We start from the raw sequence: 12,562 nt of genomic DNA, 5'->3' as shown, positions 1-12,562 counted from the left end.
CTATAAATTAGACTATAGACTAGACTATAGACTAGACTATAGACTAGACTATAGACTAGACTATAGACTAGACTATAGACTAGAATATAGACCAGACTATAGACTAGACTATAGACTAGACTATAGACTAGACTATAGACTAGACTATAGACTAGACTATAGACTAGACTATAGACTAGACTATAGACTAGACTATAGACTAGACTATAGACTAGACTATAGACTAGACTATAGATTAGACTATAGACTAGACTATAGACTAGACTATAGACTAGACTATAGACTAGACTATAGACTAGACTATAGACTAGACTATAGACTAGACTATAGACTAGACTATAGACTAGACTATAGACTAGACTATAGACTAGACTATAGACTAGACTATAGACTAGACTATAGACTAGACTATAGACTAGACTATAGACTAGACTATAGACTAGACTATAGACTAGACTATAGACTAGACTATAGACTAGACTATAGACTAGACTATAGACTAGACTATAGACTAGACTATAGACTAGACTATAGACTAGACTATAGACTAACTATAGACTAGACTATAGACTAAGACTAGACTATAGACTAGACTATAGACTAGACTATAGACTAGACTATAGACTAGACTATAGACTAGACTATAGACTAGACTATAGACTAGACTATAGACTAGACTATAGACTAGACTATAGACTAGACTATAGACTAGACTATAGACTAGACTATAGACTAGACTACAGACTAGACTATAGACTATACTATAGACTAGACTATAGACTAGACTATAGACTAGACTATAGACTAGACTATAGACTAGACTATAGACTAGACTATAGACTAGACTATAGACTAGACTATAGACTAGACTATAGACTATAGGCTTGATTAGATTATAGTCGAGAGTATAGAGTAGACTATATTTCAGACTATAGGCTTGAGAAAAGACAGACTATGAACTAAGTTATATTTCAGAATAAATCCCCGACTATTTACAATAAGTTCTAAATTTCCTTATAAATAAATATTTTTCATATCAATCATCATTATCATCATGTACTTTACACATCTAAAACCACATATGAAACACATAATGCGCGCGCTCTTCAAAAATCCTCTTAGGATTTAATTTAAAAGAATCGTATTATGCATTTCAAGGACTTTCGACACCACAAGCTACCACAACTTCCAGCACCACCACCACTACTACTACTACGACCATGACAACACCGTCGGTCTCCTCCTCCTCATCATCAAAGGCCTGTGGCCCGAATATGTATCGTTGTGAGAATGACCCATGTATACCGTTAGCATTACGTTGTAATGGAAATTTTGATTGTCCGCATGATATAAGCGATGAATTAGATTGTCCAGATATGGATAATGGTATAGATAGTAAGTTAAGGAAGTTGAGGGGTTGAGGAAAATAAAGATTAAAATTTAAAAAGCACTAGAAGTGGTGGAAAGCAAGCACTATATGGTACTAAAATTGTAAAGAAAATCCCTCTCTTAGGGGATATTTTTACCCGTCCAAAAAGTACTAAATGTTTAAAAAAATGCACTTTTAAAAGGAAAAGGAAGCACTGATACTAAACTCGTTTAAAAAGGTTCTAAAACTTTCGATCATTTCCAAGAAATTGTACTAAAACTTTTTTAATATGTCCGCTAAAAAGTACTTTTTTAGGTACAAAGTACTATTTTAGTACTAATTACTTTGTTCAAGTACTATTTTGTAAAAAATATATCATCATTTTAACATTTACATTTATTTCCATTTATTAATTTTAGAAAATTTCTTTTAAATTTGATTTTATTAATTAATTTCTTTTTAATTCCTTTAGCTTCCGTACCCACCACTGCCAGTCCCCAATTGAACTTGAAGACTTATCCCGATAATCAAATCATCAAAGAAAGTAAGTAAAATTTTCGAATTTAAAAAATAATTAAAAAAACAAATTTTAACTTAAAAAACAATTTTAAAAATTTCCTAATAAAAAATACGTAAAATTTGCTTCCCCCAAATTTTAACCCTTTAAAAACATGCGCCTTAAACATAAAAAATATAAAAACAATCAAACAGGATATATCAGGGAGGGTAAGTGATCCTTGATTTAAAACAAAAAAAAATATACAAAAACAATAGAATGAACAACAAGTTAAAGAAAAATACACTCAAGAACCCAAAGCACCGAAGCGAATGTTAAGCAACTGTACTATATAAAACACCTCAAAATATATGGTTATATATCTAAACGATTTTGTAAATATATATATATATACAAGTGTATAAAATCAGGATAATTGAAATATTTGAAACGTTTCCCAAATCCCTTAAATTTCCATAAATATTCAGAAAATTCCCTAATGTTTTCCAAATCATTTTAAATAATGTAAGTTTTTCTAAAATCCCGAAAATTGCTTAAAAGAAAAAATTTCTAGGAATTTTAGAATTCCCAAAAGGTTTAAAATAAATCCCCAAACATAAATTATAAGGGATGTATATGAGTTCTAGATCAGTTCTAGATAAGTTCTAGATCAGTTCTAGTTCAGTTCTAGATCAGTTCTAGTTCTGTTCTAGTACAGTTCTAGTTCAGTTCTAGTTCAGTTCTACTTCAGTTCTACTTCAGTTCTACTTCAGTTCTAGTTCAGTTCTAGTTCTGTTCTAGTTCTGTTCTAGTTCAGTTCTAGTTCAGTTCTACTTCAGTTCTACTTCAGTTCTAGTTCAGTTCTAGTTCTGTTCTAGTTCTGTTCTAGTTCAGTTGTGATTCAGTTCTAGGAGATAATTCCCCAGATTCTCATAAAGAATATATAAATATTGAATGTTCGGCTGCTATTCAACACTTACGAACACTGTGATATAAATAAAGCACTTGATAAATTCCCAAAAATGTTAAACCATATATATATAAAACTGTAAATACCAACACCGATATACCAAATCCACCCAGAAATGCCTGCTATATATACATATACACAAAACCTCTTTTTATTATTTTGAACTAATATTTAATTTTCTTTTACAAAACAGGCCGTGAAGTTATCTTCCGTTGTCGTGACGAAGGCATGTTACGTGCCAAGGTTAGATGGACTAGACCCGGTGGCCGTGCTTTGCCCGTGGGTGCTCGTGATAAGGATGGTCGTTTGGAAATTCCCAATATTCGTGTTGAAGATTCTGGCACTTATATTTGTGAAGCTGTGGGTTATCCACGTCATGTCGCTGGACAACAAGTCTCCGTACAATTGACCGTAGAGAAATGTAAGTATAAGAATCTGGGGTCTTGAGTTTTGCTAACATAAAGAGAGAGTTATATAATCTTTATTTAAATTTTGCATGTCAAAGCTTGGGGATCAAATAGATATGTTATACCTTCGAATAAAATCAAATATGGCACTGTGCCTCATATAGATTTGGAATTTTTTGGCTTAGGTAATTTTTTTCTCAAATCAAATTTTCCATAAACTATAGATAAATCCTCCGATAAAGTAGCTATTATTAAAAAAACTCCTTTTCTTATTCACCTTTTGAAAATGCTTAACTTTTATAAAAAAAACATGGATCAATAAAATGGTAAATAGAGTAGTATTCCTGGTAGAATTTTACCTCCAAAACCTTGTTAGCTCTCTTAAGGAAAGCCCTTGATACTAATTGCTCTCTTTTCGCTTTGTTTAGTCAATCCTCGTGATGATCGTTTGCCCTCAGCCTGCTCCAATACTCAAGCCACCTGCTTGAATGGTGAATGTATTGATAAATCGCAAATTTGTGATGGTATTCCCCACTGTTCGGATGGTTCCGATGAACATAGCTGTTCGCATGGTCGTAAATGTCATCCCAATCAATTTAGATGCCGTAACTCTAAGTGTGTGGATCGTGTGTGGCGTTGTGATGGTGAAGATGATTGTGGTGATAATTCCGATGAAGAAAGTTGTGATCCCGAACCATCTGGAGCTCCTTGCCGTTATGATGAATTCCAATGTCGCAGTGGTCACTGTATTCCCAAATCCTTCCAGTGTGACGATACCAATGATTGTCGCGATGGTTCTGATGAAATCGGTTGCAGTAAGTATCAACATTTCCTCCCTCCGGTTTATTTCTTAACTAAACATTATTTCTATTTCTAGTGGCCCCCGATAAGATCCGTGATCCTCCACCAACTGCTATCTTGAAACAGGGTGAATCTTTGAATTTGACTTGTGTTGGTGTTGGTACTCCCACTCCCGTTATTGTCTGGCGTTTGAATTGGGGTCATGTTCCCGAAAAGTGTGTTACCAAGAGTTTCAGCGGTACCGGCTCGATCTATTGTCCCGATATGCAGGTGGGTGACAGTGGTGCCTACTCTTGTGAAATCATAAATACTAAGGGCAGTAAATTCGCTACCGATACTTTGGTTACCGTCGAAGCTCCCTCTCGCCCCGGTGTCTGCCCTGCTGGCTTCTTCAATATGTTGGCTCGTCGTCCTGAGGAATGTATCAACTGTTTCTGCTTTGGCATTACCAAGACTTGCAAATCTGCCGAACTTTTCAACTATGCCATACAGCCACCAATCACCTCTCATCGCGTGGTCGATGTAGAACTCAGTCCCTACAGCAGCATTGTCATTAATGATGCTCCCACCTCGGGTATTATGAATTTGAGACATGGTGTTCAATTCCGTGCTACAGATGTTTTGTATGGCAGCCGCAGTGCTCCTTACTTGGCCTTGCCATCGGACTATATGGGCAATCAATTGAAATCTTATGGTGGTTTTATTAAATACGATGTCAGCTTTATGGGTTCTGGTCGTCCAACCAATACTCCTGATGTTATTGTTACCGGCAATGGTTTCACTCTTACCTACCGTTCTCGCATGCAACCTCAACCCAATGTGGTCAATCATATGGAAATCCAATTTGCTCCTGGTCAATGGAAGAAACCCGATGGTCGTGTGGCCACTCGTGAAGAAATCATGATGATCTTGGCTAATGTAGATAATGTATTGATACGTTTGAGCTATATTGATGCCACCGAAAGACAAGTGGAATTGACCAATATCTTAATGAACTCGGCTGGTGATCATGATCAAGGCTTGGGTCAGGCTTCCCTGATTGAAAAGTGCTCTTGTCCTACCGGTTATGTGGGTGATTCTTGCGAAACTTGTGCTCCTGGCTTTGTTAGACAAGCTGGCGGACCCTGGTTGGGTCGTTGTGTACCTTATACTCCCGAACCCTGCCAGCCAGGCACTTATGGTGATCCTCGCCGTGGCATACCCTGCCGTGAATGTCCCTGCCCTCAAACTGGTTCGAAGAACTTTGCTTCTGGCTGCTCTTTGGGTCCCGACAATGAGGTTACCTGCAACTGTAATGAAGGCTATACCGGCAGACGTTGTGAATCCTGTGCTCCTGGCTATTCTGGTCATCCTTTGACTCCTGATGGTCGCTGCTATCCCATACCCGAAAGTACCTGCAATGCTGAAGGCACCTACTCTGTTAATGCCGATGGCAGCTGTACCTGCAAACCTTTGGTCACTGGCCCACGTTGTGATAGCTGCAAGGCTGACTCCTTCCACCTGAATGCCTTCACCTACACCGGTTGCATTGAGTGCTTCTGCAGTGGCTTGCCCACTAGCTGTGGCAGCAGTTCCTGGTACCGTGATCAAATCTCTTCCTCATTTGGCCGCTCCAGTGCTCCTCATGGCTTTGGTTTGGTCACCAACTACAATACCGATAAGCCCACCAGTGTTAGATTCATTCAATCCGGCAACTTCTTGACTTTCTCAGAACCCAGAACCTCGGAAACTTTGTACTGGCAATTGCCCGCCCAATTCTTGGGCAACAAGATCACTGCCTATGGTGGTAAATTGAATTATACCTTGAGCTACACTGCCATGCCAGGTGGTCTCATGTCACGCAGCACTTCTCCCGATGTGGTCATTAAGTCTGGTGAAGATTTAACCATTATCCATCACCGCAGAAGCAACATTAGCCCTAGCTCCTCCAACTCTTATTCCGTGCCCATTATTGAAAGTGCCTGGTACCGTTCGGATGGTCAACCGGTCAATAGACAACATTTGTTAATGGCTCTTTCCAAGATTGAGGCCATCTACATCAAGGCTACCTACACCACCAGTACCAAGGATGGTTCTCTAACCCAAGTTGTTATGGATATTGCCACACCCACTAACTTGGGCACTGCTCGTGCTGTGGAGGTGGAAGAATGCCGCTGTCCTGAGGGTTATATTGGTCTGTCCTGTGAACGTTGTGCTCCTGGCTACAAACGCAACCCCGAAGCTGGTCTCTACTTGGGTCTCTGTGAACCCTGTGAATGCAATGGCCACTCTAGCCAATGTGACAGCGAAACCGGTGCCTGCCTTAACTGTGCCGACAATACCGAAGGTGAATTCTGTGAACGTTGTGCTTACGGCTATAGCGGTGATGCTACCCAAGGTACTCCCCACGACTGTCAACCCGGCGTTGATGATTCCACTGCCTATACCAGACCTCCACCACTCAGAAACCAAACCTGCTCGCATTGTAATGCCGCTGGTACTGAGTCTTGTGACAATGGCTATTGTTATTGTAAACCCAATGTTCAGGGTACCTATTGTGACCAATGCCGCTCTGGAACTTATGGTCTTTCCGCCAGCAATCCCGAAGGCTGTGATGAATGTTATTGCTCTCAAAAATCCTCCACTTGCCGTTCGGCTTCTTTGTTCCGCCAATTCATTCCCGTCGATTTCCTCAGCAGTCCTCCACTCTTCACCGATGAAGAGGGCCTTATTGCTGATACCGAGAACTTGAACTTCGATATCGAAAGAAACGAATATACCTACAGCTTTACTTCCTACACACCCAAATTCTGGAGTCTTAGAGGTTCCGTTTTAGGCAATCAATTGTACTCTTACGGTGGTGTTCTCTCCTACCAATTGAACGTCCAAAGCTATGGTCACTATGAGCCCGGCAATGATGTCATTCTCATTGGTAACGGCCAGAAATTGTTGTGGTCTCGCCCTAGTTCCGAACAGGAAAATGTTGAATACAAAATACGTCTGCACGAAGATGAAAACTGGAAGTCCCTACAACGTGGTGTCATGCAACGTGCCTCACGCTTGGACTTCATGAATGTTTTGTCCAATTTGGAGCATATTTTGATTAGAGCCACACCCAAGATACCCACAACACGCACCGCCATCAGCGATGTTATGTTAGAAAGTGCTGTCGAAACACCTTTCCCCGATGCCCAACCTGCTTCCGAAATTGAAGTATGCACTTGTCCAGCTGGCTATTCGGGCACTTCTTGCGAAAGCTGTGCTCCCATGTATTATCGCGATAATAATGGTGACTGTACTCTCTGCCCCTGCCAAGATGAATCGACCAACTCTTGCAGTTTGGATGAACGTGGCTATGTTAGGTGTCAGTGTAAATCTGGTTATGCCGGTGATCGTTGTCAAAATCCTGGTAAGTTTAAAGGATAAGAGCGCACGGATGAAAGTGTGTTATGAAAATAATCAGAAATTTATTTTTTGGCATGTTTCATTTTTGATTTAGTGTAAATTTTGCTTGATAGAGAGAGAGAAAGAAAGAGAAGAGCATGCTTTGTTTTCATTTTCATTGATTGGCCGGGAAGTTTAAGTTAAGACAGGGAAACTTTTGAGGAAATTGTTAAAGCAATTTATAAAACAAAAAACTAGATGGTTCGAAAGGGTTTTATATGAGGAAAGTTTAAGAACAAATTTTGAAGATTAATAGAATTAGCCTAGGCTGACTATAGTCTGGACTATAGGTTGAATATAGTCTGGATTATTGGCTGACTATAGTCTAGACTATAGGCTAAACATATTCTGGACTATATGCTGAATATAGTCTGGACTGTAGACTGACTATAGTTTAGAATATAGACAAACTATAGTGTGGCCTATAGACCAACTAAATTCTGGACTTTAGGCTGACTATAAGTTGACTATTGTATGTACTGTAGACTGGCTAAAGTTAGGACTATAGGTTGACTATACTCTGGAGTTTTGGCAGGAGTTAGGACTATAGGTTGAGTATACTCTGGAGTTTTGGCAAACTATAGTGTAGGCTATATGCTGACTTTAACCTTTACTATAGGCTGAACATAGTCAGGACTATAGCCTGGATTATAGGCTGACTAACCTGGACTATAGACTAGACTTTAAGTTAACTATAAGCTGACTATTGTCTGGATTACTAGCTGCCCACAGTCTAGGAAATTGGCAGTTTATAGTCGTGACTATAGGATAGCTATAGTGCGGACTTTAAGCTTGCTATTGCCTGGTCTATAGGGTGACTATAATCTGGACTGTAGACTAGCTATAGTCTGGCCAATAGGCTAGTCAGCCTATAGTCAATTTGACAGAGTTTTTTTTAATTATAGTTACTTTTTTTCTTTATTTCATTTTACTGGGGGTCTGATTATAAGTTGACTATTGTATGTACTGTAGACTGGCTAGAGTTAGGACTATAGGTTGACTATACTCTGGAGTTTTGGCAAATTATAGTGTAGGCTATATGCTGACTATAACCTTTACTGTAGACTGAACATAGTCAGAACTACAAACTGACTATAGCCTGGATTATAGGCTGACTATAACTTGGATTATAGGCTGAACAAAGTCAGGACTACAGGCTGACTATAGCCTGGACTATAGGCTGACTATAACCTGGACTATAGACTAGACGTTAAGTTGACTATAAGCTGACTATTGTCTGGATTACTAGCTGCCCACAGTCTAGGAAATTGGCAGTTTATAGTCGTTACTATAGGATAGCTATAGTGCGGACTATAAGCTCGCTATTGCCTGGTCTATAGGGTGACTATAATCTGAACTGTAGACTAGCTATAGTCTGGTCAATAGGCTAGTCAGCCTATAGTCAATTTGACAGAGTTTTTTTTTAATTATAGTTACTTTTTTCTCTTTATTTCATTTTACTGGGGTCTTTTAAAAATAATGTTTAATCAAATATTTTTATTCACAATTTCAGGAACTTAATTTTAACACTTTCAAAATTAAATTTATTTTTAAACTTTGGCTCAAAAATTTACACACTTTAATTTTCACTATTGCAAGGTTAGAAATTTCAAAATTTAAATTTTAAAATTTAGGAAATTCGAAACACTTTTTTTTAATTAAGGCAAATAAATCCTTTCGAATCGTTGTAAAACTGTTAAACTGAAAAAAAAAATTATATTTAAACAAAATATTTCTATTTTTTTCCAATCTCTTCACATGTAATTATATTGAAATCTAAAAAAAAAAACAAAAACAATATAAAACCCTAGTGACCACTGAAATGATATGCGATATACCCCGAGGATTCTGTTGTAGTGGTTTTCAATTTAATATAGAACCCAATCAAAGCATCTCCTATAATGAAACCTTGCTTATATATCGGGGTCGCCAGTACATAGGAAATTTAACCAAATTACGTTATGGCTGTAATATCAGAGGTTCGATGCGTTTAAATTAAACACACAATTTTTGTGGTATTTACATTACAAAATAAAATTTAGTTTAGTTTCAAAAATGTTTAACCTGTGGGTTTGAATTTTTTTTTTAATTATTTTCTAATATATTTAATAAAAAACAAAAACTTTTTATTAAACTACTACTACTACTACTACAAAACTATGTTGTGTTTGTAAATTGGTAGTGAAATCTAAACTTTTTAAAAACAAATAAAAATTTCCAAAGTAGTTTTTTGTTTAATTTTTTCTTTCTTTTTACCAGAAAGAATTATAAAAATCCTCTTGTTTTTAATGTCTGTCCTTAAGATTTTAAGAAAATATATATTTTTTTCTGTAAAATAATTTTAGTTTTACCAAACAACAAAAACAAATCTGTGTTTTAGCAAAACTTATCTAAAAAAGTAAACCAACCACTTGTGTAAAAAAAAAATTTTAACTAGATTTTGGGTTTTTAAACAAAAATTTAAAATAGTTTAACAAAACAAATTTTTATCTAAATCTATGTTCTGTGTGCCTACTCAGTTTTTAAGCTAATTTCTATACAATTAGTTACAACAACAATTATTTAACTCCTTTTTACAACAAAAATTTTTTTTTGTATAAATTCAAAATTTCCCCCCCCAAAAAATCTTACAACAAATACATTTTACTAACAAAATTTTTTGTGTATAAATTTAAAAATAAAAAAAAAAACTTTTATAAAATATTGGTAGTTTTTTGTTAGTAGTTTTAGCAAAAAAAAATATTCTTTGTTTCAAAAAAAAACCTCAAAAACTCATTGTCACTAACCTTTAGTTAATGTCTAAAATATTTGTTAACCTGTCTACTAAGTAACCTTATTAATATTTAAACTTATATTTCTCTGCGTGTAGAAGACTATGGTACTGAAACACCTACACCACGTCCTCCTGCTCCCGATACAGATATTAGAACTCAAATTACCGTTTCCATTGCACCACCCGAAATTTCCATCATTCCCGTAGGTGGTTCGATTACACTCTCTTGCAGTGGTCATTTAGTTTGGAATAATGTAAGTATTGAAAATGCAATTTATTACCAATTTTCCAAAAAATTAATTGGTTTTCTTTTTCTCTTGACTTCAGAGCCCCGTTATTGTTAGCTGGTATAAGTTGAATGATCATATGCCCTATGGTGTTGAACAAAACAATGGAGTCTTGAGACTGTATGATTTGCAAATCCATGACTCTGGAGTTTACATTTGTCGCGCTACTAACAACGAAACTAGACGTGTTTTCGAAGATAAGATTACCATTACTATTACTGGTAAGTTCCAATGATCTAATAATTTAGACTAACAGTTCCTAAAAACTATATAATTTTTTAAATGCTGCCTTTCCTTCGAAAAATAAAGGATATGCCAAAGAAATGTTGGCAAAATATGGTAGGATTTAAGTAAAAACATAAAAATCTTGATACTTTTGTTTAACAAGAAGGACAAGTTTTGACCATTATCAAGTTTGGACCAAAGCCTGACTATACAATGGACTACAGGCTGTCTATATTCTGGACTACAGGCCGTCTATAGTCTGGACTATAGGCTGTCTATAGTCTGGACTATAGGCTGTCTATAGTCTGGACTGGACTATAGGCTGTCTATAGTCTGGACTATAGGCTGTCTATAGTCTGGACTATAGGCTGTCTATAGTTCTGGACTATAGGCTGTCTATAGTCTGGACTATAGGCTGTCTATATTCTGGACTATAGGCTGTCTATAGTCTGGACTATAGGCTGTCTATAGTCTGGACTATAGGCTGTCTATAGTCTGGACTATAGGCTGTCTATAATCTGGACTATAGGCTGTCTATAATCTGGACTATAGGCTATCTATAGTCTGGACTATAGGCTATCTATAGTCTGGACTATAGGCTGTCTATAGTCTGGACTAAAGGCTGTCTATATTCTGGTCTATAGTCTGGACTATAGGTTATCTATAGTCTGGACTATAATTTGTCTATAGTGTGGACTATAGGCTGTCTATAGTGTGGACTATAGGCTGTCTGTAGTCTGGACTATAGGCTATCTATAGTCTGGACTATAGGCTGTCTATATCTGGACTATAGGCTTGTCTATAGTTCTGGACTATAGGCTGTCTATAGTCTGGACTATAGGCTGTCTATAGTCTGGACTATAGGCTGTCTATAGTCTGGACTATAGGCTGTCTATAGTCTGGACTATAGGCTGTCTATAGTCTGGACTATAGGCTGTCTATAGTCTGGACTATAGGCTGTCTATAGTCTGGACTATAGGCTGTCTATAGTCTGGACTATAGGCTGTCTATAGTCTGGACTATAGGCTGTCTATAGTCTGGACTATAGGCTGTCTATAGTCTGGACTATAGGCTGTCTATAGTCTGGACTATAGGCTGTCTATAGTCTGGACTATAGGCTGTCTATAGTCTGGACTATAGGCTGTCTATAGTCTGGACTATAGGCTGTCTATAGTCTGGACTATAGGCTGTCTATAGTCTGGACTATAGGCTTCTAGTTGGACTATAGGCTGTCTATAGTCTGGACTATAGGCTGTCTATAGTCTGGACTATAGGCTGTCTATAGTCTGGACTATAGGCTGTCTATAGTCTGGACTATAGGCTGTCTATAGTCTGGACTATAAGCTCTCTATAGTCTGGACTATAAGCACTCTACAGTCTAAAATGTACGCTCTCTATATTGTGGACTATCGACTCTCTGTGGTCTGAAATATAGCCTATCTATAGTGTTGACATTAGGTTCTCTATATTTTGGACTACAAGCTCTCTATAGTCTAGGTTATATGAGCTCTATAGTCTGAAATATAGCCTGTATATAGTCTGGACTGTATCATGTCTATAGTCTGGACTATAGCATGTCTATAGTCGGAACCATAGCTTGTCTATAGTCTGGACGATATCCCGTCCATAGTCTGGATGATATCTTGTCCATAGTCTGGACTAAACTGTCTATAGTGTAGACTATAGCCAGTCAATAGGCTGTCTATAGTCTGGAGTATAGATAGCTTATCTCTATATAGATAGTCTGGACTGTACTCAATAGTTTAGACTATTCTTAGCAATACACTATTTCAAATCAAAAATTTCAAACT

The 12,562-nt window shown here is 37.2% G+C and overlaps 1 protein-coding gene across 14 annotated transcripts in view; it reads left to right on the top strand.

Annotated features, from left to right (window-relative positions):
* LOC119603612 (basement membrane-specific heparan sulfate proteoglycan core protein-like) overlaps positions 1 to 12,562 on the top strand; it is a 223,110-nt gene that overhangs the window by 185,804 nt on the left and 24,744 nt on the right. For 13 of the 14 annotated variants that reach the window (XM_037955708.1, XM_037955707.1, XM_037955704.1 and 10 more), the window contains 6 exons: positions 1,842 to 1,913; positions 3,029 to 3,256; positions 3,671 to 4,057; positions 4,120 to 7,431; positions 10,336 to 10,493; positions 10,567 to 10,747. In XM_037955708.1, coding sequence (XP_037811636.1) covers positions 1,842 to 1,913; positions 3,029 to 3,256; positions 3,671 to 4,057; positions 4,120 to 7,431; positions 10,336 to 10,493; positions 10,567 to 10,747 — 4,338 coding nt within the window. The remainder of the gene's footprint in view (positions 1 to 1,841; positions 1,914 to 3,028; positions 3,257 to 3,670; positions 4,058 to 4,119; positions 7,432 to 10,335; positions 10,494 to 10,566; positions 10,748 to 12,562) is intronic. The other variant, XM_037955697.1, reaches the window with a different exon arrangement.

The sequence above is a fragment of the Lucilia sericata genome, unplaced genomic scaffold, assembly GCF_015586225.1.
Source record: "Lucilia sericata isolate MDLA Ls3-8-SP2 unplaced genomic scaffold, ASM1558622v1 Contig000317F_arrow, whole genome shotgun sequence".
NCBI classification, from domain to species: Eukaryota; Metazoa; Arthropoda; class Insecta; order Diptera; family Calliphoridae; genus Lucilia; species Lucilia sericata.
The sequence above is the reverse complement of the archived record's forward strand: the minus strand, read 5'-3'. Positions and strand labels throughout refer to the sequence as shown.